The sequence below is a fragment of the Schistocerca serialis genome, chromosome 12 (genome assembly GCF_023864345.2).
Source record: "Schistocerca serialis cubense isolate TAMUIC-IGC-003099 chromosome 12, iqSchSeri2.2, whole genome shotgun sequence".
NCBI classification, from domain to species: Eukaryota; Metazoa; Arthropoda; class Insecta; order Orthoptera; family Acrididae; genus Schistocerca; species Schistocerca serialis.
In genome coordinates, this window is record NC_064649.1 from 167,760,649 (window position 1) to 167,788,560 (window position 27,912).

At 43.2% G+C, this 27,912-nt stretch overlaps 1 protein-coding gene across 1 annotated transcript in view; it reads right to left on the reverse strand.

Annotated features, from left to right (window-relative positions):
* The window catches only part of LOC126428249 (calexcitin-2-like), a 377,130-nt gene that overhangs the window by 38,931 nt on the left and 310,287 nt on the right, over positions 1-27,912 (reverse strand). Inside the window, exons 3-5 of the mRNA XM_050090162.1 lie at positions 20,774-20,826; positions 17,175-17,294; positions 10,159-10,273 (exon numbers count right to left, since the gene is read on the reverse strand). Coding sequence (XP_049946119.1) covers positions 10,159-10,273; positions 17,175-17,294; positions 20,774-20,826 — 288 coding nt within the window. The remainder of the gene's footprint in view (positions 1-10,158; positions 10,274-17,174; positions 17,295-20,773; positions 20,827-27,912) is intronic.

Below are 27,912 nucleotides of genomic sequence, written 5' to 3' on the forward strand. Positions count from 1 at the left end.
AGAATGCCTGTTGCGCTAAGTGCGAAAGTCTGCATCGAATATTACCCGAAGGATAGTCAGATCGCATGACAACATTATGCTTTGGGCTTGATTCACTTAGCAAAAAATACTACAGGGTGGTGCACGAAATGTGTTACCAATTGTTTCTTTCACAACTTACGATGCACATTAAATATCCCGCTGGGATCTCTACAGCAGTACCAGCAGAGCTTGGAAAAACAAATGAGTTACGAAACGACGTGTAATTCACGATACTTCCACTAGGAAATTAGTAAGTAGCAATGGCTGACAATGGAAGACTGACGACACAGCAACGATTGGCAATTGTGTTACTTTTTCATGAAACGAAAAGCCTTGTTGTGACTCAGAGGTGTTTTTGACAACAGTTTAACACACGATGGGTCCCTTGCAAGAAGACCATCCACAGGTTGTATGATAAATTTGTACAGGAACGAAAAGTATTGGAAGCGAAGTGACCTCGGCCTAAGCCTGTTTGTTCGCCGGAGAATATTGAAGCGGTACGAGTTGCTGTACAGAGAAGTCCCGGGAAATCGTGTAGAAAGGCAGCAGTGTAACTGGGAATATCCAGACGCTCTGTTCAACGCATTCTTAAAAGTGGCCTCCATATGTACCCATACAAGATGACCTGTGCACAGAAGCTCACTGAAGAACACAGCAGCAGAGACTACTGTTTGCTCAGTGGGTGGAGGATAGCGAAGAAACTCTCAACAACGTTTGGTTTTCAGACGAGGCGCATTTTCATTTAGATGGTGTGGTTAACAAACAAAATGTACGCTTTTGGGTCACTGAAAACCCACAAGTGCTTCATGAACGACAACATTATGCTCCCAGGATTACAGTGTGGGCAGCAATTTCCAGTCACGGACATACTGGATCCTTTTTCTTTGAAGAAACTGTGAACAGTGAGTGTTATTTGAGCACTCTTCGCAATAGCTCCATTCCACAGCTTCTTGCTACTGCCTTGCCCTTCAACCCGCAGTGGTTCGTGCAAGATGGAGCAAGGCCACATACTGCAAACACTGTGTTGGAGTTGTTACGCGAGCATTTCGACATGTGGATCATTTCACTCAGGTTTCCAGGTTGCTTCAATGACGGGGGTACCTAAAGGAAAAATTTTTCCCAAAACGTCCACGTGATTTAATGGAGCTCAGAAGACTTATTCTTCAAGCTTGCAGTGAAATTTGGGAAGACATGTGCCGTAGGGTAATCACTAACTTCAGTGATCTTTAGAAGGAAGTTAGGAAACGAAATGGTGGACATATTGAGCATGTGCTGAGTTAGAACAAATCTCCACGGACAGCTCTTCATCGTAGTACATGTTCCTTTCAGATTGTATTGACAATAAAGTTTATATTCAAAAACAGAATGGTAACACATTTCGTGCGGCACCCTGTATTTTAATGAGGGCTATTGTATGTGGAACTTGTGACCACAGATACAAACAACACATGTTTGCGAACACCTTACATACGGTCGATGCTGCCGACAAAAGAACAGGGATTTTGTTTCTCTAGGTTGCTTAACAAATACAATTTCTTTATTTAAGGAATAACATTATCAATGTCCACTGAGCCTTTGATTTGTCTGGTATAAACTGCCTTAGTGAAAATAAAGTCATCCGCTAAGTTACAGTTTATTACCGAGTATTGCTAATTGTACTAATACCGCAGGATACTGTGCATTAAAAGACATTTATTTTATTGCAATTGCAGTAATCAATGATTGTGTGTGGATTGTGGGAATGAATGGAGTTTCTGTACATTACTCTAAAGTAAAACATTTTGGGGATGTAATTCGAATTATTTAGGTGCGCTTCAACGAATAATAGTAAACTAGAAGAGTAAACTGTGCGGGAAATTAGAGGAAAATGCACTGTCAGCCTTATTGTGAATAACTGTGGAATATAAGTGAGTCCTGGAGTGTTGCAATAGCAATAATCAATGATTGTATATGCTTTGTGGGAATGAATGGAGTTTCTGTACATTATTCTAAAGCAGAACATTTTAAGGATGTTTCAACGAATAATAGTAAACTAGAAGAATAAACTGTGTGGGACATTAAAGAAGAATGCATTGTCAGCTTTAATTACGAATAACTGTGGAATATAAGTGAATCTGGGAGCGTAATAGAATTTTTTTGGTTCTATATGTTAGTGGGTTTATTAGTTTTTTTTTTTTTTTGTAATTTTTTACAACATGCTCCATTACAATATTTGTAATACTACATGTATGTAATTGTGTGTGTGTGTGTGTGTGTGTGTGTGTGTGTGTGTGTGTGTGTGTGTGTGTGTAGCATAATGTTCAAATTGTATGATGATGATGATGATGATGATGATGATGAGAGAAAGGAGAGGGTGAAACCCGCTGCCAGCACACACCCTACCCCTCGCGAATAGCACCGAGGGGGCTGCTAGGCTTAATGTTCCCATCCAACAGAGATCACTGTCAACAGCACCACTTCATGAGAAACTGCAGAAAGGTTTTATATTTAAACCAGGACATTGGTGCAAAGTCTGGTGACCTGGAGCTTCACACTACCACCTCTCCTCCCTTACCAGCCAAATAATGGCAGTGAAAATTTTTTCCACCACCAGGATTCAAACTGTCTTAGCCCCAGGTCGAGCGCTACCACACAAGCGCGCCTCGGTGATCTTGACCACAGAGGTGGGTCTACTAGTTTTGGTTAATGCTGTGGAACAGTTTTCATTTGTAACTCATATCTTAAGCAGAGGCCAGTTTATAAACTACCATTTACTGGAAATGTTAGAAGTGAAATGGGAGAAGGTAGAACTTTCAGAAGAGTTTCTTGAATCCGTCGGAGAGTCAGCATTTTCTCATTTAAGCTCAGGTGCCTACTGACAAGTACTTTATTTGCAAATACATATTTAGGGGATGCAAGGATAGAAAGTAACTGGTGTGAGATTTTTATGGTGTGAATTAACATACTTTTCCTTACACACTATGTGATGAAAAGTATCGGGACACCTGGCTGCAAATGACTTACAAGTTCGTGGTTCCTTCCATCAGTAATGCTGGAATTCAGTATGGTGTTGGCAGACTCTTAGCCTCGATGTTTGTATTTCTTTTTGCCTGCTTCATTTACTGCATTTTTATATTTTCTCCTTTCATCAATTAAATTCAATATTTCTTCTGTTACCCAAGGATTTCTACTAGCCCTCATCTTTTTACCTACTTGATCCTCTGCTGTCTTTACTATTTCATCCCTCAAAGCTACCCATTCTTCTTCTACTGTATTTCTTTCCCCCATTCTTGTCAATTGTTCCCTAATGCTCTCCCTCAAACTCTCTACAACCTCTGGTTCTGTCAGTTTATCCAGATCCCATCTCCTCAAATTCCCACCCTTTTGCACTTTCTTCAGTTTTAATCTACAGTCCACATCTGCCCCTGGAAATGTCTTAAAATTTAAAACCTGGTTCCTAAATCTCTGTCTTACCATTATATAATCTATCCGAAACCTTCCAGTATCTCCAGGCCTCTTCCATGTATACAATGTTCTATCAGGATTCTTGAACTAAGTGTAAGCTATGATTAAGTTGTGCTCTGTGCAAAATTCTACCAGGTGGCTTCCTCTTTCTTTCCTCACCCCCATTCCATTTTCACCTGCTACGTTTCCTTCTCTTCCTTTTCCTACTGTCAAATTCAACTCACCGATGACTATTAAATTTTTGTCTTGCTTCACTATCTGGATAATTTATTTTATCTCATCAAACATTTCATCAATCTCTTTGGCATCTGCAGAGCTAGTTGGCATATAAACTTGTACTACTGTGATAGGCGTGGGCTTTGTACCTATTTTGGCCACAATAATGTGTTCACTATGCGTAGCTTACCTGCATTCCTAAGTTTTTATTCATTATTAAAACTACTCCTGCATTATCCCTATTTGATTTTGTATTTATAATCCTGTATTCATCTGACCAGAAGTCTTGTTCCTCCCGCCACCGAATTTCACTAATTTCCACTATATCTAACTGTAACCTATCCATTTCCCTTTTTAAATTTTGTAACCTACCTGCCAGATTAGGGGATTTGACCTTCCATGCTCCGACCAGTAGGACAATAGTTTTCTTTCTTCTGATAATGATGTCCTCCTGAGTGGTCCCCGCCCAGAGATCCGAATGGGGGACTATTTTACCTCCAGAATATTTTACCCAAGAGGACGCCATCATCGTTTAACCATGCAGTAAAGCTGCATGTCCTCGAGAAAAATTAAGCCTGCAGTTTCCCCTTGCTTTCAGCCGTTCGCAGTACCAGCACAACAAGGCCGCTTTGGTTAGTGTTACAAGGCCATATCTGTCAATCATCCAGACTGTTGCACCTGCAACTACTGTAAAGGTTGCTGACCCTCTTCAGGAACCACACGTTTTCTGGCCTGTCAACAGATATCCCTCCGTTGTGGTTGCACAGCTATCTGTATCGCTGAGACACGCAAGCCTCCCAAACAACGGCCAGATCCATGCTTCATGCGGGGAGGGGGGGGGGGGGACAGTGATATTTATTGCTCTGTGTAAGCGATGTGTATGTATGGTCTGACAATGGAGTCAAGGTCTGAAATTTTCTTTTTCTGAGTGAATAGTTGTTCAGCTGTTTAGACGAATTGATGTTTCTATTCCTGTGTATTTCTAAGCGAATTTTGGCTTTATAATTGAGTGTTTCTCGTGTGCCACGGGAATGTGATGCGAAGCATATTTTGCCCGACTCATCATTAACGGACTAATATGAAGATGACTGTGAATATGATGTGAAGGGAGACCAATGATTAATGAGAGTGATTTGGCCATAAAGGGGGTGAGATTGCTCGAATAATAAAGGAGAACTGGAATCACTTGGAATCATATGTAGATGAGTGTAAAATATTATTAGAGGGAGATCAGTGAAAACCACATTGCGATCTGAGCGAAGAAGGACGAGATATTTGAATTTCGCTTAACGGTCTGGATTCACAAAAGCCAGTGTGAGCTGTGGACAGCCATTGTCACAGTGAAGTGTGCAGGTGATCACAAAAATGGAAGTCGGTGTGATGGAAATCCAGGCTACAGCTTCTCAAGTTTGCAGGTTGGCGTCGGAATACTGACAGTGACAGAAATAAAAATACTGTGTACGTTGCAGGGGCACACATCCCTCAGCTACAGCCTGGTGGGAGGGTCAAAGGGAGCACAAAAGATAAGAGGAAAAATAGCGCACGAAAAAGTTACCGATTGTCGTAGTCATGAGGTAGGACAAATTCTATTGTGAATCATTCTGGGAGTATCTCTGCTGGAGCCACTGATTGAGATATTATAATATTGAAAGCATTTATAATCCTAAAGTAGATTATGTGATGTCACTGAAGTCCAGGAGAGAATGTGGCTGGAGTTGGGGGAGCACAGGCTACGTCCAATGTCAACTCTGCTTGTATGGCATAATAAGTTTTGTTTTTGCTCGTCCTGAGTTTATAGTCCTACCAACTGTACAGTTGTGCAGGAAGTCAATCTGATTGGTTTTGACAAAGTATAATTTGTATTTGTGACAGTCTAAACAGATTAATACAGTGGTGGGTAAAGAAAAAGCTTATGCAAGGTGAGACACCATCACTGGAACTGATGTCAGTACGCAGGATGGTTGTCCGTTCCCACGTTCCCTGTCTCGGTGTTGTAATTTTATTGTCACTGATGACCACTCGGTTGTAACCGTGGTTTAGATTATTTTTGTGACTTCGAGAATATCGGGTTATTAACTGTCAGCGTGTCCTAAATTACCCTGGCCCTGTGGTTTGAAGTCCCACAAGGGCAGGAAGCACAAATTGTACACCGCACACCGTAACAGAGCTGTGACAACTCTGAACGGTAAATTCGTACGCGAGTGACTTTTCCTTTAGTATCGGTAGTCTCTTGTTGAGAGAAAGAATTTGTAGCCACGTGAGCTACATGAATCCCAATAAAGGCACTCGTGACTTTGTACAATGGCTGTAACAACTGGCACTGAGCCTCGACACTACATTAAGATTTTACCAGATTTGTGTGTTATTCATTTACAGGTGTACCAACCTCTTCCAGACTGCTGTTATCTTAGAATAATTCACTATCAAAATTTGTTCAGTGAAGTTCAACATACTAGTAGCTGCACTGCAGGTAAGATCAGGCAAATGTAAGAGGCCAAGGATATGCTGGTGTACTTTGAAGATGTGGAATGAACAGGTAGGTCTGTTAGCCAGTTGAGTTATGCAGTGCTGTTAGGCTTCTGCTTCCTGATACAGACAGTTGTTTATGGTATGTTTTTGGTTAGAGTATAGACATCAGTTATTTTCTCTCAGTGGAAAACAATGAGTTTTGTTTCAATTGGCACCAAAAAGTACAAATCAAATTAATGTCAGATACGAGAGGCAGGAACGGACAATGTTTCGAGGGTACGGGTCAGGTGGTGAACTGTTAGAAATTGGGTCAGGGAGTAGATCGTGAATTAGGGTCTGTCCATTACAGGTCGATTATGTGTGACAACTGGAAATGTCTCCAGACTGTGGTGGTGAAAGAATAGTATCTGAGGTAAATGATGTGACTTTTTTGTTTGCGGTTTTGCCGAATATTGTAAATATGAGGTCACTCGAAGTTAATTTTTGTGTATTTATGAATTCCCTCTAAGGAGAGGTTTATGTGATGTCATAGTCTTTGCACTGATTTGGGGATTAAGAAGAATATTTGAGGTTTGTTAGTTTTCCACTAAATGGAGGTTGTCTCGTTCTGGATCTCAGTTGAAATTGGGCAGTGCTTTTATTTGCAGAACAACCACCACATGCCACTGTAATACAATGCAGTACTGTAATACTGTGCACCATGTTGGGTACTGTTCTCTGGAGTTAAACTGAGACGAAGCACTGGCCTGAGGAACATCATGCTGCAGCAGTACAGGAGTGTATATAGACACAGTCTGTCACAGTTGCACGACTAAACTTTTGAGGCAGGTTTGATTGACGTGATGCTCTTAGTCACAATATTCCACTGCTACAGGTATCTAAATGATGTTAAGATGGAACTCTGAAGGGCAATACAGCTGCAGGACTTCCTCATTTGGTATGTACACTGGAAATTTTAACCACGTAGTGGCTGCGATCTCATGTAGTTCTCAACCTTTGGCTCAATTGTGAGCTTTCGCACCCGGGTTGGCAGATATCAGCGTTCTCCATATTCTGCACCAAGTTCTCCACTACCACGTGTACGAGATCTGTGCTGTCAATAAACTCACTGAAAGTGACAGCATGATGACATTTCAGTTTTACAAAGAATTCCTGAGGCTTCTGCAAGTTGGAGAGAACACTGCGAAATTTCTGGATGAGTGCACAGACAGAACTGTCGGCAATGGGCTGCACGTACCCTACGCGAATTGCTCGAGTGTCCTGTGCCTAGTGCAAAAGTGACAGTTTGCTGTGCCGTTTCCTCCGAGTGATATATTGTTCTGTATTTTTTTGAGACAGAGGGCCATACTGTAAAAGTAAATTCTGAACACTTGACACCGGTATTGCAAACATTTCTGCATCGTGAAGTCAACCCCTATTGCCACATACAGTGCCAGCACGATGGAACAACAACCTGTACTCTCCGTTGGAATCCCAAATGAAATGTTTCCAGGCACAGCCATTTCTCGTTTTGTTCACTGGATTTGACAACATCAGTTTATTTTTTGTAGGGCTAACTTAAAAAGACAGTTTATGACCAATACCCAACCATTATCATGTTCTGGCATGCTATGTTATGTCTCCCGTATAGATTACTTGTATTATTCAGCACTGTGCAAACTTACCCGATGCAAGAAATAGTGAAACACACTAATGCTCCATAAAAAGATAATGTGCCTTTATCACAAAGTGAATATTTACAGTTTTCCCTGAATTATTGTTTTACTGTCAGGTGTTTGGGTAGCACCCTGTACTTAGGTCTGTTCTTGAGAGTATGAAGTATTTGCTGGTGTCAGGGGCACTGAGACCTAGTCACGGATTGAGGACAAATTTCGTTATTCCGGTACCCGAATACAACACGACCGAGCCGCAATCTGTTGAAGGATTTCACTGGTGTCTGGTGTGAGCCAGCCTAGTATTTATGTAAAAGGGGAGTCCAGTGAGATACTATTGATCATATTAGGATGAAATAAGCCTCTTTGATCATTCAAACTACAACTGCAAATAGCAAAGTACATTTTATAGTGTAATTCCCTCTAAATCACCTGATTTATTTTGGTTACATTCCACAACACTCATTTTACCTTTGTCGATGTTCGTCTTATAATCTTTCTTCAAGACATGTTTCATTCCATTCAACTGCTCTTCTAAGGTGTTTTGCCCTCTATGGCGGAAGTACAATGTTGTCTGCCTGCCCTTTAATTCTTTTCTAAATTTCTCCCGGGTTTCCTTCACACCCAATAGCATGTGGGATGGGCTATACTCCTGCCTCACTCCATTCTGAACCACTCCTTCTCTCTCATGTTCTTTGTCTCGTATAATTGCAGTCTGGCTGTTGTAGGTGACATTTTGCTTTCTGCAATAACGGATGTGAGGTACCATCATATACTTCCCACTAATAAGCAGAACTCACTTCGGGTAGAGGGACGGTTTTAACCTCGCATATTTCTGCGCACTTTCGGAACAGAAAGCAAAGTAATATAGCAATGTTGCATACGACAATATTAATGATGTCACTCGTTCTCTGATTGGTTCTTGCCATGGCAACTCTCCTGTAAACAAATTTCTGTCACTCACTTTGTTATGCTGATGTAGGTGTTATGCACAGAGTGAGCACGAACCTTTCCCTGTTCACAAAAATTTATTTCTAAGGAACTATGCTAGGTACAGATATGTCATTTCTTGAAAACGGTAGCTTAACTAGTGACATTATATGTATGTTATGCTCTGGACACGAGTAAATAAATAAATAAACTCGTGACAATTCTATGGATTCACTTCTACATTTTCTCTGACAGCGTATGACTTGTTTTTTTTCTCTCTCTCTCTCTCGCTACAGGCAGCCTAATTCAGGAGCACTGCTGTCCACGCAAGAGAAAGCGGAACGTGTTTTTCATTTTCACGAAACGCTCCTATTACAGTTCAGTGACAGTTTCCAAGTGCCTACGGTCCAGATCCTCTAGATGTGAAGATCATCAAAGAACGGTACAAAAAGTTTGAAGAGACTGGCAGGAGCAAGGAGCAGCAGACGTCGACACCGCGCGCACGGCTTTTCGACACACTCTCCACATATCAGTGCATCGTGTTTCCAAAGAAACAGACACGTGTAACTCGGAGCACTGTGGTGAAGATTTTACACAAAAGGCTGAGTTTGCTAGGAATGTGCTGGAACAATTTAATCTTGCCAATAACTACCTTAATAGAGATTGTTTGTCCAATGTAGTGACTTTCCACATTTCCAGGAAAGTAAGCAATCGTGATGCCTGGATTTGGAGATGGGAGAGCCCAAAAGTGAATGTCTACGTAGCGTGGCTTAATGCACAACACAATTACTGGTCCATTCTTTTTCATTGAACCTACTATTAAGGTAACAGTTTACCTGGATGTTCTGGAACTTTACACTGGACGTGAGTTAGAGGAATTTCGGCCACGACTGGTGTTTCAACAAGGTGGCTCGTTCACCAGTTCTCGAGACAGTCCACTCTGGTCACGTGGATCGGTAGAGATGGTCCGACAGCATAGCCGTGTTCACCACACATAACCCCTCGAGACTTTTTTGGTTGAGTTATTTTAAGGATAAAGCATCAGTTCATTAGTACCTACTCTTATGGCACAAATACGAGACGTTCGCAGAGGCAGTGACAGAACATAAGCAGGAAAAGGTGGAGAGAAACTGAGTCTCAGTGTAAGTACCGCAGGCAACTAACAGAGCAAATGCACAAGTGTTTCCATAAAAAAGCTTTGAGAGTTAAGCTAAAATTTGCAACAAACTCCATACTTCCTTAGATATTTTTGTCAGGGAAAGACTTTATGCTCATCCTGTATTACTAATTACTGGTACCACGATTACAAATGTAAACAAAAAGGCTATTCTGGAGGAAGCTTCTCTTTACAGGTACTGGTGCTTTAGACCACACCATTCTGAATGCTATGCCGGCACGGGTGCCTACGTACTGTACTGTACTGTACCTGAGGAATCGACGTGCTGGAACATGAAGTCCCGGTAGCGGCTCTGCCACTCCAGCACAGAGTCGCCGCTCTTGGCGAAGTCTTCCCACATCTGCACCCACTCCGTCTCGCTCACCTGTGTACACCGGAAAGTCGTTAGGTTACTTGTAAACAAAAAGGAAAAGATTAGGTTTTTTTTTTGCAGTTCATTAGAAAAGTTGGGTGCCACACATTTCTGTTTCCAGGAGGTAGAACTAGTCACATTTCCAGATGATACGAGCATTGTAAGGAAGTGCTGTACGAGATGTGCTGCACATTCGTGTTCACACACGCATCAGAGACCTGTAAAATGCCGAGAAGATATGAGAGTAGAATTAAAGCTACTGAAAGGAAATTCATAAGAAATGTATTAGGGAAAACAAGGTGAGACAGAGTGAAAAATGTAGATGTTACAAAGGTAATTTTAATAGAAGAGTTGAATGATAAGACTGAGGAGAGTACAATGGTTACAACAGGTTGTGTGTGTAAAGAGAATGGAAGATGAAGAAAAAAGTCCAAGTTTGAGGGCAAGCGAGCAAGAGGGAGACCAGTTTGAAACAAAGGGATCTGAACCAGAACAAAACAGTTACACTGAATGATAGAATTAAGAAGAGTAGGTTACAATGGTTTGGACACGTAAAAAGAACGGAAGACGGAAAGACGAAGGCGACAAGAATTGTTGTGAAGCTGAGCAAAGATACTTCTTCTTCTGTAGTGGTCAATCCAAGGATTGGTTTGCAGCAGCTACAATGGCAGCTTGTCTCCATTCTGTGCGTCTTTCAGCTTTTCTCTTCATTTCTTTATTGGTGTCACATCCCACAGCTTTCACGATTTGATCCATGTACCTCAGTCGTGGTCTTCCTCTCGGTCTTTTTCCCTCGAGTCCTTTGTGTCTTAATAGACTGCCTGTAAATTGCACTCACCTTTTAACAATGAAACTCCAGAAGCTTCTCTTCTCACCTGCTCTTTCCAGAACCACTTCGTTTGTGACCTTGTCGATACCTTTTACTTTGAGCATGCGTCTACAGCACCACATTTCAAAAGAATTTAGCTTCTGGTCTTCCTCTGTCCCGAGAGTCCATTTTTCACACCCATAGCATGTCACGCTCCACACATATGATTTCACAAATCTTTTCCCGATTTCAAGGCTGATGCTCTTAGATGTTAAGATGTTTTTCTTCTTGTTAAAAAAGCCTTTGCTTGAACAATTCTACTTCTCACTTCTGCCTTGCTCCTTCCATCCCTGGTAATATTACTGCCCAGATAAGTAAATTTATCAACTTGTTCGAGCAGTTTATTGCCCACGTGAACTTGGACTTTCACTCGATCTTTTTTGTTGCATGCCATTACTTTTGTTTTTGCTTTATTAATTCTCATATTTTATTCTTCCCCCATAACTTTATCCATTCTATTCAGTAGGACTGGAAGATCTTCTTCACTTTCAGCTAGGACAGCTATATCATCGGCGTATCTTATCGTATCTATTTGTAGGCCATGAGTTACTACACCTGTCTGTGAATTTTCCCTTACTTTTTTCAGTGCCTCTTCAATGTATAGGTTAAAGATAACAGGGGATAGTGCACAACCTTGTCGGAGACCTTTCCGTATCTGCACCTCTTCTCGTTTTGTCCGTCCACGGATAACTGCTGTCTCGTTTTTGTACAGGTTCCAAAGCAAAGATACATCAACAGGAAAAATAGTAAATAATGTCTTCGGGGAAAGTTACTGGCTGGTTTTGCTCGAGAGGCTTTAAACTTCTGACAGAAAGAGAGAGAGGGAGGGAAGGGCTCATCCAGTTTTGTACAGGCAAAAATATCCCCCTCCTATTCCAAAAATCATGTAGTAGACCTGCTAAAATGTTTAGGTTTTGCTACTTTTGCCAAAAGAATATTTGTTAAGTTTGGGGAGATGGAATCTAGTTAACATATTCTGCATATTTTCATTTACTGAAGTCTCATGGCATAATGTTCTGGGGTAACTTGTCACTTAGAAAAATACTGTTCGTTATAAAAAAGAAAGTAATTAGGATTACGTCTATACATACATATTGCAGGCATGTCTTTAAGTAACTGGAAATACTAACCACAGCTTCACAATAGATTTGAAATTTGTTACAAACATTCCATCTGATTCAAATAAATGTAAGGCCATTTTCATTGCGCCATACGGGTTTCACCACTACTTTTTACTTGTGGAGCATCTTCAGTGGCAATTTGTGAACTTACTAATGCACATATGCTGCACTGCAGTTGTACTTAGATAGTTTGTGCATCTAAGATGTCCGATTTTTGGGATTTTATGAACAGAGTTCAGCTTAATACCTCAGTTCCACTGTTCACTGCATTTTGGTTTCGTTTTTTTACTGCACGTTTACATCCCACGCAGTACGACTTCCTAGCTGTGACTCTCTGTCTAAGTATTAAATTTTGTTTCACTTCGCTCTGTCGACAAAGAACTTTACGATAGAATTTCTACGAGGTCCAGTCACACTAATGTGACGACCACCTTTGTTCGACGTCAGTGTGCAATAATGGCTCGCAGGTGGCAGTACCAGCTGTGTGCGGTACATGAAGTATGTCGGAGGGACACTGGAGTGATTTATCTCGTGTCCAGAAGGGCGTGATCATTGGCTTTCAGGCCACGGGTGGAAGCGTTTCTGAAATGGCTAGGTTTGTAAACTGTTTACAAAGGACTGTAGGCTCAGTTAAGAATTCCACGACGCACAGCAAAATTGCGCTATCCAAAACAGGCGCCCAGGGAACTGCGAAGCACCACGGGCCACAGATGAAGGGGCGAACGGAGGCTGTGGAGAAGTGTATGAGCGAACAGATGTGCAACTACTGAGCGGCTGACTGACCCGACGAACCGAGGGGCTACCGACAGTGTACCTCCGACGAGCGTTCGGCCGAAGTCGACGCGTACGGGCTCGCACAGCGGGTGCCGCGGTTCGTGCCGACTGCCGTCCGTCGGTGACCGAGGCTGGAATTTGCACTCAGGTACCGAAACTGGATGTGGCGACAGGTGACCTTTCTGAGTGAATCGCGTTTTACGCTCTGTCAGACGGATGACCTGTGGCGTGGACAGCACGGACGTCCGGAAGCGATCACCTCGAGACAATTGTCGTAACGGTCCAGCCCGGAGGGCTCTACCTGGGTGCTCTCGTCATTCTGGAAGACGCAGTGGCACCTGTCTTCTGTGATCGTGTATACCCCTGCATGTAGTTCGTTTTTCCGGATTAAAACCTGACTGAGAATCTGCGTGACCACGTCAGTAAGACTGTTGACGCCGCGGATCCTCGGGCGAGAAACCCGGCACGGCTCCACGCTGCTGCCGCTACCTCCCTCGACCTCGGTGACTCTCTCCCTGCAGGTCTCACAGTGGTGTGCGCTGCAAAACGTCGTTATTTGCGCTTTTAACAGGTGGTCACAGTAATGTGACACGACAGTGCAGTTATCCGGCGACCGTGAACCGCGACGAAATGTGAAGTGGAATGCTAGAGTTCCCATTTATATTAACAAGTACTACAAATATGAAGACGAATGAAATGACACAATTTCAGAGACTTTACTGGTCTCATACAGACACGATTTTTACGTGTACACACTGAAGCTGCGAGAGAAAATCTTTACCGAGGCCGGGAATCGAACCTGCGAACTGCCGTGCCGAGGTGCTGTGGTGGCTGGCGCACCTGCCTAGTAAGTGGGAGACCCGGGTTCAATTCCCGGTGTCGGTACAAATTTTCACTCACCAATCTGTATGCACAAAAATATGCAGACATTCACTCCCCGTAGGTTTTGCAATGCTTAGCATTTGAAAGCTTTGGCTGCAGAATTTGTGTGAAGTTGAAAGTAATAGTGCCTGTACACTGAACTCTACTAGGTGATTTTGCATTATTTATGAAATGATTGAACACATTATTAAGGTTTTCAGCTTAAATAGAGTGACATACCATAACATTAAGAGTATATGTTAATTTAAATATTCAGGGGAAAATTCTTCCACATCCATAATTGAGTACTGTGTCATTTCATTTAATGTAACTCTACTTCATAAAATTTACAACAGTTATGGAAGTCAGCATGACTGCTATAGACAATATTTCTATTGACACATTGAGATTGCAAAACTATTATGTAAATACTTGGAGTTAAACTACAACACTAATAACTGAAAGAAGAACTGGGGATTAATCAATGAAAAACGAACTGTATTAGCACACTGCAAAGATGTACACAACACAGTTGAAATCAGTGAAAAATACAATACAGGGTGTATCCGAAAGACTCATCCGATTTGGCATGTCTATGTTTCTGACACTCATAAACATATACAATGAATTTTGTTTTTTTAATAACAGGAAACTGAAATAGCTTTTTTTCCCGACATGTTCTCACAGGTGTTCAGTGTACCCCTCTCGAGATGTACAGCTTATGTCAATGCAGTATTCAAATTTTTTCCACACTGCAGCAAGTATGTCTCGAGTTACAGCTTCCACAACTGCTGTTACGCGATGTCCTAGTCCATTCATTGTTGATGGTAACAGAGGCAGAGTCTCTTATGAACTGTTAGCACACTGGACTCGCATTCGGGAGGACGACTGTTCAATCCCGTCTCCGGCCATCCTGATTTAGGTTTTCCGTGATTTCCCTAAATCGTTTCAGGCAAATGTCGGGATGGTTCCTTTGAAAGGGCACGGCCGATTTCCATCCCAATCCTTCCCTAACCCGAGCTTGCGCTCCGTCTCTAATGACCTCGTTGTCGACGGGACGTTAAACACTAATCACCACCACTCTTATGAACTCTCACAAGCAATAATCACATACAGCCAGGTCTGGTGACCTCAGAGGCTAGTAACGTAAGGCCGAATCATTTGATCCAGTAGAACCAATCCATCACTTTGCAATCCTCCGATTTAAAAATTCCCGCACTTCCAGATGTCAGTCTGGGAAAAGAAAGTTCTCGAGCATTTTGAGATATGTGCTTCCTGTAACAGTGAAGAATGGACCGTACACCTTCTCCCGTGAAACTGCACAAAACACATTAAATTTTGGAGAGTAGCTCTCATGTTGTACAACTTCATATAGTTGTCCCGTACCCATAGTGTAACATTATAACGGATCACCTTTCCAATTAAATGGAATGTTGCCTCATCACTAAACACTAAGTGTGGAAGAAAACTGGCATCCTCCATCTTGCCAAGAACGAAATCGCAGAACTCAAGTTGGCGCACACTGCTGCCGCCTAGCAGGCACCGTGCAAACCTCAAGAGTTTTTTCTCTCCAACAGTACGTTGTTCACGCACTATCTCAAACTACGTAATAGTTACGATTTTTTTAAAAATCAGATGATTCTTTTTGATGCACCCCGTACATTCCATAGAATAAACTAAAGTTCCCAGGAAAAGCGTTTCAAAACAAGTTCAATAATTATATTTAGTTTTTTTATTTGCTTTCTGCAAGTATTCATACAGATATGGAGGTAAACTACCACTGCTGCTAAAGAGAACAATTCATCTTTCGTAGCAGAACTTTTTGATGCAGCAATACCGGTCGGAATTGCTTCGGAAATCACTCACAAGTGATGGGGTCGAGGCGGGCGAGCAACTGCAGGTGACACAACGCTCGTGGCAGACGGATGCGATCTATCACCAGTGTGTGGTACCCTCGAGTTCTCCAAAAAGTGACGCCATTCACCGTAACGGGAGTACGTCACGACTCGAGGTGACGGACGGCATCGGACGCTCGAGCTGACCCGTCGCTTCGACCAGATGTGCTCTGTGTAGGCACGTTTGACTGAAAGCACCCGATGCAGATTCGTGTTGTACCAGAAGCATCCGGTCTGTACAAGAGCAGAGAGAGATCGACTATCTGAAATGCCTCAGTGACGTCTCTGAGAAGTCCAGAAACACAGGATTTGGCACGAGACACGTACACTGTGTCGAGTTTTTGCTGTAGCCAGCCTACGGTAGCAGCTACGACCTACATCCCCCAGCTTCCAGCTTCCAACTTTCAGTGTTCAGCATTCATCTACCAGTTTTCATGGTCCAGTTTTCAACTCCAGCTTCTGCCTCTGGCTTTCAGCCTTCATCCTTCAGCTCTCAGGCTTCAGCCATTGCCTCCAGCTTTCAGCCTTCATCCTTCAGCTTTGAAGCTTCAGCCTCCAGCTTTCAGCCTTCATCCTTCAGCTCTCAGGCTTCAGCCTTTGCCTCGAGCTTTCAGCCTTCATCCTTCAGCCTCCACCCTCCAGCTTCCAGCCTCCAGCTTTCAGCCTCCAGCACACCCCGTTACCTGTCCATCTTTGTTGGCATCGGCCCTCTGCGGGAGCCCCTCCGACACCTGCAGCAAGGTGTTGCGGCTCTTCTGCTGCCAGGCTTCAGCCTCCAACCTCCAGTTTTCAGCCCCCAGCCTTCAGCCTCCAGCACAACACCTTACCTGTCCATCTTTGTTGGCGTCAGCCCTCTGCTGGAGCCCCTCCCACACCTGCAGCAGGGTGTTGCGGGTCTTCTGCTGCCAGGCTTCAGCCTCCACCCTCCAGTTTTCAGCCTCCCGTCTTCAGCCTCCAGCACACCACCTTACCTGTCCATCTTTGTTGGCGTCGGCCCTCTGCTGGAGTCCCTCCCACACCTGCAGCAGGGTGTTGCGGGTCTTCTGCTGCCAGGCTTCAGCCTCCAACTTCCAGTTTTCAGCCCCCAGCCTTCAGCCTCCAGCACACCACCTTACCTGTCCATCTTTGTTGGCGTCGGCCCTCTGCTGGAGTCCCTCCCATACCTGCAGCAGGGTCTTCTGCTGCCAGGCTTCAGCCTCCAACTTCCAGTTTTCAGCCCCCAGCCTTCAGCCTCCAGCACACCACCTTACCTGTCTGTTTTTGTTGGCGTCGGCCCTCTGCTGGAGCCCCTCCCACACCTACAGCAAGGTGTTGCGGGTCTTCTGCTGCCACGCTTCAGCCTCCACCCTCCAGTTTTCAGCCCCCCGTCTTCAGCCTCCAGCACACCACCTTACCTGTCCATCTTTGTTGGCGTCGGCCCTCTGCTGGAGCCCCTCCCACACCTGCAGCAGGGTGTTGCGGGTCTTCTGCTGCTCGGCACTGCCCTCGGCCCAGCCACGGGTGCGGCAGATTTTCTGAAGCACGGAGGAGTGACGTAAATGAATAAAAATAAAAATAAAAATAAAATGTTATGTCAGTCACACCCACCTGTCAAATAAATCTAATCTTTAAATAATAATAAGTCTTCTTTTCCGTTTTGTATTCCAAACCAAAACAAGTACACTGTCCGATATCTGAAGGCACCTACGTAATATCGAAGTGACCCTCAAATGTGGTGCCAGGCAGACGAGCCAGTATAAAAGGAGGCACGTAGTAGCATGTTGTCAGTAGAGCGGAACATGTCGGTCAGGAGGGCTCGGTGGTTTTGAACGTGGACTAGTCATCGGATGTCACCGAGAAACAGACCCCTCTTAAAGTTGCACAAGTCGACTGTCGGTTACGTCACTCTGTGGTGGAAATGTAAAGAAACGACCACAGCTAAAGACAGACCTCACATACCACAGGGAACATTAGCTGCTGCGGAGCCTGGCTGTAAAAAGTTGCATAAAATCAGTGGAAGGAAACAGTGCTGAGTTCCAAAGTGTTAGCAGCAGGACATTGACTGTGCATAGGGGCTTAAAATTGGTAGAAGCAAACCACACGTTGCTAAGCAATGCTCGATACGGTGTGACAAGTGACGCCTCTGGACAGTAGGCGACTGGAAACGAGTGATTCACAGTGACGAACGACGCTACAGCGCATAGCAGTTAGATGGGAGGTTGTAGGTTTGGCAGACGTTTGGAGAACAATACCTGCCACCGCGTACGGTGCCGACAGTGGAGTACAGAGGCGGTGGAGTTGTGGAACGAGTGTACTTCTCACGGTTACTGTGCGGTCCCTTTTCCAGTTTGCCGAAACCTTCCCGCTGAGTTTCGGTATTGTTCGACCTTGTGCCTCTCTGGTGGAATTGCTGGTTGTGTAGAATGACTTTACCAGAGAGGCTCGCGATGCGATGAAGTCCGCGAGGCAGCATACCTCAGCGAGCTGACAAGCCTTCGAGTTAGCAGCAGCTGGGGGAAGGCAGCGACTGGGCCTACGTGCTGGGAGTTGGAGTGATAGCATGGCCCCGCTGTAGTTGTGAGATGTTGCTCGGACCGCTGTAATTTGGAAAGGATGATGACGACGTTTTGGTTGTGGGGCGCTCAACTGCTTATGAGGTGCAACAGGGATTAAAACTTTTAAGAAAACATTTCCTTACATTAAAAAATTATGAAAGTTGTATTGCACTTCTCGATTAGATATAAACCAATATTTGTTAGGGGATGAAAGTTGCTATGGAAATATCTCCACAAGAGTTCAGCTATCACAATTGCTGTTTGGTCAGAAGTACAAGGGCATTTCGAAAAGTAAAGATACAATGGCTCGCAGTCCTTAAATAGAACATTTACTTAGAAACCTCCGTTATCCAAACATTTGTTAAGTCGGTGCATAAGCTTTTGTATCCCACAGTCATAGAAGGTTGCCGCCTGTTGTCGGAATCACATTTCAACTACATCTTTGATCTCTTCATCGTAGTGGAATGATTTTCCACCAAGATGCGACTTCAGGTAACGGAAGCCATGGACGTCGGTGGGCACAACGTCCCATTTGAATTGTTTGAGTAGTGCTTTGGTTACGAGCTCTGTGTGAGGCCGAGCATTGTCATGAAGCAAGTGGACTCCACTTGTCAGCATTCCCCTGCGTTTGTTTTGAATTGCTCTTCGAAGACGTTTGAAAATCTGGCAATATGCAGCAGCATTAATTGTCGTTCCAGGAGGCATAAATTCCAACAGAAGAATGCGTTGTCTGTACCGAAAAAAAAAGCCATGATTTTCTTCGCTGAAGTCGACGTTTTGCATTTCTTGGCTTTTGGTGAATTCGAGTGGCGCCATTGCATCGATTGTTGCTCGGATTTAGGTGTATGGTGACAAACCCACGTCTCGTCACCTGTCACAGTGTGGTCAAGGAACTCATCGCCTGCTTCAGCATAGCGTGTGAGGAAGTCGAGTGCAAAACCCGTCCTTTTCTTTTTGTGTTCTTCCATTAACAGTTTTGGAACCCAGCGCGCACACAATTTCCTGTACTCTAACTTGACAGACACAACGTCATAAAGAGTGCCATTGACACGTCCGGTACGATCTGATGCAATTCTTTCAATGTGAGACGTCTATTCGCACGAATTGCTTCCTCAGTTCTCCAAACAAGGGCATCAGAGATCACAGATGGCCGACCTGTTCTTTGTTCGTCACGAACATCAGTCCTACCTTCAGAGAAATGACGACACCATTTCGTTACATTTTGTCAATTCATAATGTTCCCATAAACAGAAACAATTTCTCACCTTTTGCATGAAGAAAACGTATGACGGAGCGCACTTGGCATTTGGCGTGATTCTGAAGCGGCGCAGCCATTTTAAACACGACCTACTCCAACCAGAAGCAACGTTCAACTGCCGATCGACCGCGAGGAGAAAGCTAACGGTTAACACCAGTGTTGCCAACTTGCTCGCCAAAACTCTTCTGTTCCTCTGCCGTACAGTGTATCTTTACTTTCCGAAATACCTTCGTACATTCGGAAAACACCATACTTACAAGACCTTAAGAAGCGTGAAAAGCTTAGAAGGTGTCACAGTTTGTGAGCAACATCAAAATTCGATTAAATAAAACCAAAAAAATCCCTACAGGCTTATTGGATCCATTTGTTCCATGTTAACAGTCTCACGGGTACAATCCAGAAACACAGTTCCACTCGTCGGAATAGAAGCATAAGTCATGGCCGAGACTCAAAAAAGCTAGTCATTTGTGCAGCAATGTGAAAGTCGTGCTGACCGCCTTTTTTTACTACAACGGCGTGGTCCGTCACCAGAATGCCCCATTGCGGACAGTTGGCACCCACTCATCGTCCTGAATTAATTCAGTTTTCTGGTCAAACACAACACGGCCGTGTTTTGTCAGCCTTCCTATTCCCCTGACCTAGCACTCACTGAATCCTGGCTTTCCCCTAAACTGTAAAAGACTCTGAAAGGGACCAGATGTCAGATACCACACAGAATTCCGTGGAGCAGCTGCGAGAAACAGGCTTTCCAGCGATACCTCCAGCCATGGTAGGTGAAACTCTTGTATCTGTATAAATTCAGATACTTTAAGAATAGCCCTAGTAAATGCTCACACCTACCAGCTCATTTGTGCAGCTTTTCTGGGTCATTAGAGCATAACAGTTTTTACTCAGATTTGTGTTAACCTGTCCTCTCTCTCTCTCTCTCTCTTTGTGTGTGTGTGTGTGTGTGTGTGTGTGTGTTACTGTGGATCTCCAGGCGCAAGAATGTGGTATCCTTACTACTTACCACAGGCTGATTATAACAGTGACCCTTAGCCATTGCACACAAATAATTTCTGTTACTGTTTAATTGCTATTTATAATTAGCTGGTTCAATCGAAATTAGCAACTAATTTTTAAATATTCTGCGAATATACTCCTGAATGGAGTAAAAAGTTTTTAATTCAGTCTCAAGCTCATATAAATAAAATATAATTACCTCAATAGCGATTTCAAAATCCTTCTTTTCAATAGTACCACTCCTGTTGACATCTGAAAAAAAAAAAATAAAAACAAGCAGAATGAGATGATACATTCTCTATTTCTTGATAGGTGCATGAAAATTTATTCAGTACAAAGGCAAACTTTCACTTAGCCATGGTTTCTCTTTCTTTATGCCGGCCGGAGTGGCCGAGCGGTTCTAGGCCCTACAGTCTGGAACCGCGCGACCGCTACGGTCGCAGGTTCGAATCCTGCCTCAGGCATGGATGTGTGTGATGTCCTTAGGTTAGTTCGGTTTAAGTAGTTCTAAGTTCTAGGGGACTGATGACCTCAGAAGTTAAGTCCCATAGTGCTGAGAGCCATTTGAACCATTTCTTTCTTCATTTTCCCCCTTCGTGACACAATATGGAAATGTATATTTTAGAGCAGTTCTTTTTATTGTGCAAATGTCCATATTGCGACTGAATAGTAAAACAAAATCTTTTAAGCGTTGTACATTATTTTAAATTAGGAAAAAACAATACAGAATACTGAACAATCAACTAAGAAGATTAACTAATCAGGCTGGAGAGGAATGAATGAAAATCATCGTGAGGAGACTGAAAAGCAAAGTAAATTAGAAGCAATGTACAGAACAGTTAAGTACCTACGAAACAAAGATGGTAGAAACGACGGCAAGTGGGGCATACTCTTTAAAATGAAAGACAGAAGACAACAAGCAACTGTGTCAGTAGTATGTCGAACTAAAATATCGATATTGGAATGTGTCAAAGTGGGTCATGGACCAAAGACGTTGAGATACGAGTTGGAGAAAGTCATTCACGATCTCAGGAAGAGCGTGCAGTCAAACTTGTAAAAGATAATATAGAAAAAATTTAATTCCAATTTTGGCGACCAGGTCAAATTCTGGAGCTGTGAATGCAAAAGATAAATGTTTCCATTCGTAATGGGTTAAGAACGGGATGTGGGCAGGAAAGTTCAAAGAAGTGAGAAAGGCATTTGTTCACTTTATTACTAACTGCTGCTTAAACAATTTGTTCGACGTGAGCACCGGAGATGTACACGAGATGCTGTACAGCGCCAGACTTGCACCTGGCGCCCAAAATCGTAACTAATTTTTTTCGAACGCGCAAATCGATTCCACATTAACGTATTTTCTATCAAGTTTCTCTGCCATATCATAATTACAGTCCAGTAGCCGACTTCAATTTTAGTTACCCAATTGTTATATTGAACAAGAAGGAATTATTCTAGGTTGAGGAGTGTCACGCTACAGATCTGTTTTTGTAGGCTTATCGTTACCCAAATTAAAATCAGCGTGCCCAAAATATGTAGTATATTTAGTCAAGAAAACGACGTAGTCAGTGACCCTCTAATATAATTTTGTGATTGTATAATTTTGTGGTTCGATCAGTTCTTTTATATACCTGTCTTCCTGTCATGCCAGAGGGAAACCTAAACTGAGGCAGTACTATTCTCGTTTCTACAATAATCGATGTTCAGCACACTAGGTACAATCACGTGTTACTGACATTGGTATAACCGCTGGACTGAATGAATGTCGGTGAAATTATACTACAGAACGAAAAGAAATTATGCACCACGAAGGAACTACGTAAATTGATATTGTAAGGCGTCGACAGTAAATACAAAATTGCAAGCTTTGGCTGCGGATGGATCAGTTTGTGAGGCTGCAGCGCAATTTCACTGTACAATTGGCAGGGATAGTGAACAGGGCACATGTGGGTAGGTACCAGGCCGTACAGCCTTTGCGGAGTTCATTCTGTGCACTCGACGATAACTGCGCCCCACAGGCAGGCGCGCGAACAGTACAAGCAGGCGTCAGCATTCGAGAGATTTCATGTTCCGTAGATATCGTATTGTGAGCACGTCACATGAGATGAACGAGTCAAACATACAAAACAACAAACATACAAAAAGATACAAAACAGTCTTCATTAAATATATAAAAAATGTTCTACATAACTGCATATAGTTAATAAAAAGTTTAGAGGAAAAACAGATATTTTACATATAACAGCAGATTTCTTTTATTGTTAATACAGAATTTCATGTTTTAATTTGGAGAAAAATTGCAAGCACATTTCTTTGTTAACAACAGGGATAATTCTATCTAAATGCTGTTTCCCTTTTTGCTTCATAAAACTCTTCTAATGTATAAACAGACATATTTAACAAATATTCCTTTAGTTTTGCTTTAAAAAGAGATTCATTTTCTCTTAAACATTTTATCTGGTCAGGGAGATGGTTAAAAATTATTGTTCCTGACCATTTGACACCTCTCTGAACAAGTGTCACGTTCTTAAGTTCACAATGAGGATTTTCTTTCCCTCTTGTATTATATTTGTGATAGTTCTTATTTGATGGAAATTGTGCAGGGTTCTTAATTACAAAACACATCAGCGAATATATGTACTGGGATACAGTGGTCATTATTTGCAGCTTTTTGAAAAGGTTACAGCATGATGTCCTAGGGGGTACTCTGCACATAATTCTAATAGCCCTTTTCTGGGGCACAAAAAATTTTTTTTTCCAAAGCTAAATTTCCACAGAAGATAATTCTGTGACACATAACGGAGCGAAAATACCCATAGTATGCGGAGTTCAAAGTGGTTAAATCTCCAATGGAAGACATCATTGGGTCAGGGATTTTCTCTGCCTCGTGATGACTGGGTGTTGTGTGATGTCCTTAGGTTAGTTAGGTTTAATTAGTTCTAAGTTCTAGGGGACTGATTACCACAGCTGTTGAGACCCATAGTGCTCAGAGCCATTTGAACCATTTTTTTGAAGACATCATTCTGATAGCATACATAGCCGAGCTCAATTTTTTTTAGGGTCTGTTGTATATGGAAGGACCGGTTCATTTTGCTATCAATATGTACTCCAAGAAATTTAGACACATCCATTCTTTCTATTGGTTGATTTCCACATGTTACATTTATTTCTCTCACTTTTTTTGTTTTTGTATGGAACTGGATAAAATTCGTCTTACTTGAGTTTAGAGAGAGACCATTAACACTGAACCAGTTAATCACTTCAGAGAGTATGTTGTTAACTGACTCCTCGAAATTAACATCTGATTTTCCACTCATGAAGATGGTGGTATCGTCAGCAAAAAGAGTAAATTTGCAAGGCAGGCTTGCACACAATGGTAAATCATTTATAAACATAAAAAACAACAGTGGCCCCAGAATTGAGCCTTGAGGCACACCACAACTAATAGAAGTCCATTCAGACTGAGCGGAGGTATCCCTTGACTCATCTGAGCTGTTTAAAATTACTTTCTGTTTTTTTTTTTTTTCTGAAGATAAGATTGCAGCCAGTTACCTGCGACACCCATTATTCCAAGCAGTTTGGATTTCTGCATGAGAATGTGGTGATCTACACAGTAAAATACCTTTGATAAGTCGCAGAAAACGCCAGTTCCTATCATTTTTAGATTTAGACATTCAAGTACTTCATTTGTAAGTGCGTACACTGCATCCTCAGTTGAACAGCTCCTTTGAAAGCCAAACTGGCTCTTGTTGATAAGTCTGTTCATTATGAGGTGTTCAGTAATTTTATTGTGCATTAATTTTTCTAGAATTTTAGAGAAGGCTGTTAACAGTGGAATAGGGCGGTAGTTAGTGAGCTCGGCAGGAATGGGTGAACACAGTGTCAAGAAGGGAGCGGTCGATCTGGAGAGGCGACAGGACAGCCCCATTCGTGGCCACGAGCGATCCCACGTGCAACTGGTGCTCCAGTGAGCACAGGGTCCGGCAGGGCTCACGGCGCCCGTTCAGAGTGGTGTCGGCCACATTTGGCGTGGAGCGTCAGTGGTGAGTCCCGCCTCAAACTCAGCCCTGACGAATGTTCGATCTACACATCGAAGACACTGCGACGAAAATAACAGAAACGTTCGAGAGTGGAATTAAAATTTAAGTGTCAGGATATCAGTGATAAAGATTCGCTGATAACATTGCTATCCTCTGTGGATCCTTCTGTCGCTCATCAGATTCATCTCCTGCTGTAACCGAAAACTTGAGAGCAAACCTCAGTTCACTTGTACGTAAGTTCCTCAATAATATTGCGATGATTGGTGGAGACTTTCATCATCCAACAATTTATTGGGAAAATTGCAGTTTTGTTAGTGGTGGGCGTGGTAAGACATGTGAGACATTACTAAATGCCGGTTGGCATTGAGAAGGCCATTCTGTTTGAGATACCTCGTCATATTTGAGCTCAGACTGTATTCTAAGATTCTATGACACATCGATGTCGAGGATACTGGACAGTAGTTTTGTGTATCCATTCTGTAAAGAGGCGTGACCTATGCCTTCTTCCAAGAACTGGGCGCGGTTTTTTGTTCGAGGTTATAGTTAGAAGAGGGGCTAACTCAGCCGCAGGTTCAGTATAGAATCTGACAAGGATTCCATCGGGGTCTGGAGCCTCGATCAGTTATAACGATTTCAGCTGCTGCACAACACCACTGACACTAATACCTATAATTTCATTCGTCTATTCAGAGGTACGAGAATTAAATTGTTGCAATTCTCCTGGATTTTCCTTTGTAAAAGAACATTTGGAAACATTTGGCTTTGCTACCCTCACTTTCAGTTCCTCTCTTATTCGCTAGGGTCTGGACACCAACACTCGTGAAATGTTCGTACGGGAAAATCCCCCCTTCATCGCTACCTCGGAGATGCTGTGACCCATCGCTCGTGCGCCGACTGTAACACGACGTTCAGAGTCACTTAAATCTTGATAACCTGCCATTGTAGCAGCAGTAACCGATCTGACAACTGCGCCAGACGCTTGCCTTATATAGGCGTTGTCGATCGCAGCGCCGTATTCTGTGTGTTTATATACCTCCATATTTGAATACGGATGACTATGCCAGTTTCTTTGGCGCTACAGTGTTTGAAGAACACATCAGAGCACTCAAATATGGTACAAACCATTCAACATTTGCAAATCATTTAAAACAGGAATATTGAATCATAAGACAGACACCTCCTCAATTTCGAAGAAAATTTCCATATACACAAAGCATTAACAGAAAATAAACAGTTGCTGAACACCCAAATAAATATTGGTAACGAAGCACTCGATAAACTAATTAAAGAAATCACGAAAACAGAGAAAATCCTTTTCCATCCTTCACGCTCTCTTACTCAATCCTGCCCCCCCCCCCCGTCCTCCCCCCCCCCCAATTTTGTTTCACCTCTTGCCCCTCACTTTTTCTTCCAACTCACTCGTATTACTATGGACTAATATGTCCACTCATCTTTACTTCTCGCTCTTCCACCTGCTCACCACACACACAGAAAAAGGGAAAAACTCCATCACTGTTCCTTCATTACACTTACACGGTATACAAATACACAGCAGCATACTTAAATAGAATAACACACATCCGTATGTATATTTTTTCACACAAGACTACAAAACGCTAAAAGCGCCCGATAACCAGAAGTGACGGTATGGTCTGGCGTGCCATTTCCTTCTTAACAGGACTCCTTTGTTTGTCACCACCACCATCCTGCAAATTGAGACGCGTATAGCGCGTGCGGCGCGACGCAGCGCAGCGCGTGTTTTTGTGACATCACAGGTTCAAATGGGACCACCGCGCAAATTGCGACGCGACGCGACTGGGACGCGACGCGCGCCTGCGCCAGGTCGCGCGGCGTTGCGGTTGAGGCACAGTTTCTCGCGCCGCGCGTCGCTAGCACCGTGGGAAATTTGAGGCGGGGAGTGGAAAAGTAGCCCGGCCATATGTTCACATCGGAACGGCACATATGAGCAGTGGTGGTATTACCCATACGAGAAATTTTGCCTTACTGTGTACTGAATTTTATTCCCTTTCGTTTTTTTGCCATTCAAACGTTCCAGCTTTCTTCGTCAGTACATTGTACTTTTATCTTCTTTACATCGGTATAATTTGGTTTAGTTTTGTTTTGTTTTTCTTCTGTCAAGAAAAATGCATACTTCAGTTACTGGCGAGCGATTGGCTGCTGGACTTTTATCATATGCCTCCGCTATATTTTCAGATCGCAAGAAGGGACAGAGAGTAGAGAATAAGGAAGCAAGGAATATTACAAAATCATGTGATTAAGAAGCAATGCAGGAAAGTAAAACAAGGTTAGCTTCCCGCTGCCTAGTATGCTGGCGTATCTGCCCAGATCACGTATACGTGATCTGGGGTATCTGTACGATCTGTTACAAAAATTTGGAAAGGGATAATCTCCACACGTGTGATCCCTTTGCGCTCCTGGTTAAAAGCGTCCAAGATCTGAAGTATAGAAGTCTCACTGTGAATACTCTGATATGAATGTAATAATGTAATGCGACACACATTTCCACTGCAAGCTAGAAACAGTCGAAAATCAGTCACAAATAACAATGTTTTAAAACTTCCTGGCAGATTAAAACTGTGTGCCCGACCGAGACTCGAACTCGGGACCTTTGCCTTTCGCGGGCAAGTGCTCTACCATCTGAGCTACCGAAGCACGACTCACGCCCGGTACTCACAGCTTTACTTCTGCCAGTACCTCGTCTCCTACCTTCCAAACTTTACAGAAGCTCTCCTGCGAACCTTGCAGAACTAGCACTCCTGAAAGAAAGGATATTGCGGAGACATGGCTTAGCCACAGCCTGGGGGATGTTTCCAGAATGAGATTTTCACTCTGCAGCGGAGTGTGCGCTGATATGAAACTTCCTTGCACTTGCCCGCGAAAGGCAAAGGTTCCGAGTTCGAGTCTCGGTCGGGCACACAGTTTTAATCTTCCAGGAAGTTTCATATCAGCGCACACTCCGCAGCAGAGTGAAAATCTCATTCAGGAAACATCCCCAAGGCTGTGGCTAAGCCATGTCTCCGCAATATCCTTTCTTGCTAGTTCCGCAAGGTTCCCAGGAGAGCTTCTGTAAAGTTTGGAAGGTAGGAGACGAGATACTGGCAGAAGTAAAGCTGTGAGTACCGGGCGTGAGTCGTGCTTCGGTAGCTCAGATGGTAGAGCACTTGCCCGCGAAAGGCAAAGGTCCCGAGTTCGAGTCTCGGTCGGGCACACAGTTTTAATCTGCCAGGAAGTTTCATATCAGCGCACACTCCGCTGCAGAGTGAAAATCTCATTTTGGGAA